The sequence below is a fragment of the Solanum verrucosum genome, unplaced genomic scaffold (assembly GCF_900185275.1).
Source record: "Solanum verrucosum unplaced genomic scaffold, falcon-dt-bn FXZP01000174.1, whole genome shotgun sequence".
In the NCBI taxonomy this organism is placed as follows: Eukaryota; Viridiplantae; Streptophyta; class Magnoliopsida; order Solanales; family Solanaceae; genus Solanum; species Solanum verrucosum.
In genome coordinates this window covers 88,792-92,831 of record NW_026020241.1, presented here as the reverse complement: position 1 = coordinate 92,831, position 4,040 = coordinate 88,792, and the positions used below count along the sequence as shown (strand labels likewise).

The 4,040-nt window shown below is 38.8% G+C and overlaps 1 protein-coding gene across 1 annotated transcript; it reads right to left on the bottom strand.

Moving 5' to 3' along the window:
• Window positions 1-2,331: 2,331 nt before the first annotated feature.
• Window positions 2,332-3,462, bottom strand: LOC125832861 (uncharacterized). Its single transcript, XM_049512048.1, has 2 exons — window positions 2,997-3,462; window positions 2,332-2,813 (listed from the first exon to the last, which is right to left on the bottom strand). Exons 1-2 carry the CDS (start codon window positions 3,460-3,462, stop codon window positions 2,332-2,334), a joined length of 948 nt encoding a protein of 315 aa, XP_049368005.1.
• Between the last annotated feature and the right edge of the window lie 578 nt (window positions 3,463-4,040).

The window sequence follows — 4,040 nt, the reverse complement described above, 5'->3', positions numbered from 1 at the left end:
GACTCACTATGAAGGGCCACCAACTTTAGGTCTACCGATTCAAGTCATAGTCTAAAATGCCTCATTAGTCATTTATAGAAAGGCTACCAACATTAGGTCTACCAATCAAGACATTCATTCATTCATTCATGCATTTATAAAGAGGTTACCAATAAGGTCTACCAATTCTAGACATTAAGACATCAAGTAAAGATACATTCATTACTCAAGAGAAGGATGCCTAATCCTACCAAGTCAAGAGATCACATTCAATATAACTTTCATTTATCAAGAAGAGGGAACCTAAGTCTACTAAGTCAAGATAAGACATTACTATATAGAGCCCCTTCACATTCTACCATAACCATTCATAAGTGTTTAGTGAGAATACACTTTCAATCACAACACATTCACATTCCATATAAGATCATCATTCTACCATTGAAACCACAAGTATAACCTTCACATCACAATCATTTGCAAAACATCATGACAATACTTCAATTCCTCATATAATGCCTTCAAGGCCATGATCAAAATGTACATGTAAGTAAACACCTCCACCTTTAAAGTGGATCAACAATTCAAGAATAATTCTACTACATCAGAATTAGGTCACCCCTTACCCTTCTCCAAAGCCATAATCACCATTACTCAATTCTCCAACAATTCACCATAGATAGGCATATATAATAATTAAATTCAATAATATAACTCAATCTAAGCACAATTCCATCAATCATTCATTCATATACATCAAACCCAATTCATCAGCCAAATTTAGGAATTTAGAGAAATCATGGGTTCATGGAGTTTTACATCTTAAAATAATCAATTAAACATCAAACTAATCATAGTTTATCAATTGAAAACGTTTGAAGCAAGAACCCATGAGATTGAGTGAAATCTAGGTTTTTGGTGAAACTTGAAAACCTTGAAAACATCGTTGAAATTGACTCTAGGGTGAAAACTAACCGTAGATGAAGGATCACCATACCTTATACTTGAAGAATCCCACCAAATTTTAGTAGAAACACTTTGAAATCCCCAACCCTAGCTTGAACTTGACCTTGACCTTCAATGGAGTTCTAGAGGGAACTTTTTGGGAGGGAAGAGTTTTGTTTTGGGGAAATATGAAGAATGAATTCTAAAATAGGATATTAATGTTTTAATACTCTTAAAATACCTAAAAAATCTTAAAATATCCGTCCATGCAATTAGAACAATTAATTAACTCATTACCAAAAGGACCTTACCTTGGCTGAGACTTGCACTAGAAAAATAGTGCCCATTCACGGCTCCCATCCACAGTACGTGGATGGGTTGACGGCACCGTGCTATCCCTCCGTGGAGTGGGACTGAGACATGGTTTTGGTGCTCATGACCTACGGAGGCCATCCACGAACCGTGGATGGACCTACGGGGCGTGAACTCCATCCGTAGGTCACCCTAAGTTGGCAAACTCACTAGATTCAAGGGGTTTGGGGGGTTAGACTTGGGGTCCTCCTCACGGACCCTTAGGGTGGTCCTTGGGGAGTCGTAACTTGACGTTCAACCCCTAAACACCTCAACCATGACTCGGGACAATATGAAACACCATCAAAACTCAAGATGAACCCATGTCAAGCTCTAATTTCACTAGTTCGTTTTTAGGGTTGTTACATTATCCCCCACTTAGGAACATTTGTCCTCAAATGACACTTAAACCACATTTAGGGTAACGACTCAAGATTAGAAGGCCAAAATCATGCATGCAATATCAATAAAATGCACATAACTAGGAGGAAACATCTACTCCACATCACAAAGGCTCAAACAACTTCATGCAATTCAATAAAGTTGGAACAACATCTACCAACTCATTAGGCATCAAAGCTTCACATTTCTCATTACATTGGAGGAACTTCTTCTCCAAATCACAACATGCTCATTACAACATCTTTAGGTACATTATGCAATTTCCTCATAAAAGGACATTATGCAATTCTTTCAAGAACATATTTAAGTATGATCAACAAGTCAACTCATGAAATATTTAGGCAACTCATCATAGATGCATATAACTATGCAGAACACAATTTGAAAACTCATTTTCTCAACTATACAAGAATTCAATTAGAAGATGCACAACATAAGGAGACTATAGGAACTCATATTCACACAAGACTCCAAAGCATGCAACAAGCTACTAGGAACTCTAGGTCTCAAGCTTGAACAAGAATAGAAGGAAAGAGATAAGGATATCAACACTCTCAACAACCTTACTATTCAACATACCATCCTCCACTTAGGAGAAAACCCAACTAAGGCAATCATGAAATAATACAAGGACCTCATCACAAAAACAAGGAACTATAACTTACCGGTACCTTCATCCGGATTAGCTCCCTTGTCCTTGTTAGCTTGAAGCACATAGAAACGGTTCTTCTTTGGAGCATCAAGATTTGGGCCATTAAGAGAAGCTTGTTTGGCCTCCCTTCCTCTAGCCGTAAGAGTAGGACAATATTTCACTTGGTGATCATTCTTCCCACAACCATAGCACCCACTAGTACCGGCTAGACACTTCCCAAAATATTTCTTTCCACAATTGTGACAAGTAGGTTTAGAAACTTGAGAACCACCAACTCTTTCTTGGTTAGCCTTAAGAGAACTTGAAGAATCTTTGTTAGGAGCTCTCTTCTTGAACCTAGGTTGACCTTGCTCATCGGATCTACCCCTTTTCAAATCCCTATTCACCCTATTAAGTTTAGACTCCTCAATAGATTGAGCATACACAACGAGTCTAGAAATATTCATATCACCATGGAGCATTGCCGTAGAACACTCTTCCTTAACTAGGTTGAATACACCAGTAGAAAACCTACTTATCTCATCTCTAGGGTTAGACACCAAGGATGGAGCATACTTAGACAATAGGGTAAACTTCAAGGAATACTCCTCCACACTTCTGTTACCTTGCCTAAGGTTTATAAACTCCTCAACCTTACACTCCTTCTTCTCACGGGGAAAGTACTTACCAAGGAAGGCACTCTTAAACTCCTCCCATTCTATAGGACCCGCTTCAACCGGCCTATTGGCTTTCCATTGAGTGAACCACACTTGGGCCACTTCTTTCAATTTATAGGAAGCCAACTCCGCCTTCTCCCTATAAGGTACTCCCATAGCATCTACAATCTTATAAACTTCATCCAAGAATTCTTGGGGATCTTCTCCCACTTTAGAGCCAAGAAAAATAGGAGGATTCATCCTCACAAAGTCTCTCAATCTTAAGGCTACGGTACTCTCATTAGCATTCACCCTAGTCCCCACATCTCTATTTGCTTGAGCCATCATGGCTCGAGCTAGGGTTAGATAAGCCGATCTAATCTCTTCATTGGTCATGTCCAGGGGAACCACCAGAACTTCATTCCCTTGATTGCCTAGAGGAACTTGTTCACCTTGAAGGCCTTGATCACCTTGGGGAGGAACTCCCTCATTCACCATCTCCTCTTCCACCTTTCTTGGGTTAGCCCTTGTATTTATAGCCTATAAACACAAGAGAAGGATTAGGAAACGGACATTTATAGAATATCACTCTAAGGCACAATTTCAATAATATGAAAGAAGTGTAACTTTATAACGTCATATAGCCTTTCACTCATAGATGTGTCGCAAATCACACCGATGAACAAGACTCTACTAGACGTGGGTTGTGAGACTTTGATCCTAAAAACCATTTCCAAAATCTTATTCTCTGATACCAAGATTGTCACGACCCAAGAGCACCCCCTAGTCGTAACACGGCGTACTTGACCGCGAAGGGGTCTAATACAAGCCTATTAGCTCATTCATTGCACAGATAATAGAAAATAAAGCAAAATTAAAACTTTATTTAAAACCAAACTATTAAAAACTCTTTCATAAAGCAGCGGAAATGATAAGTCTCACATGGCCATCTTAGGATAAACTTTAACAAGATAGGGTCACGACCCATTACAATCGAGAAATACTAGAATGTCTATTACAAAGTCTTAAACATAAAGGAACTAGAACAATAAAAGTCTTTGTCCTCGATCTACGAG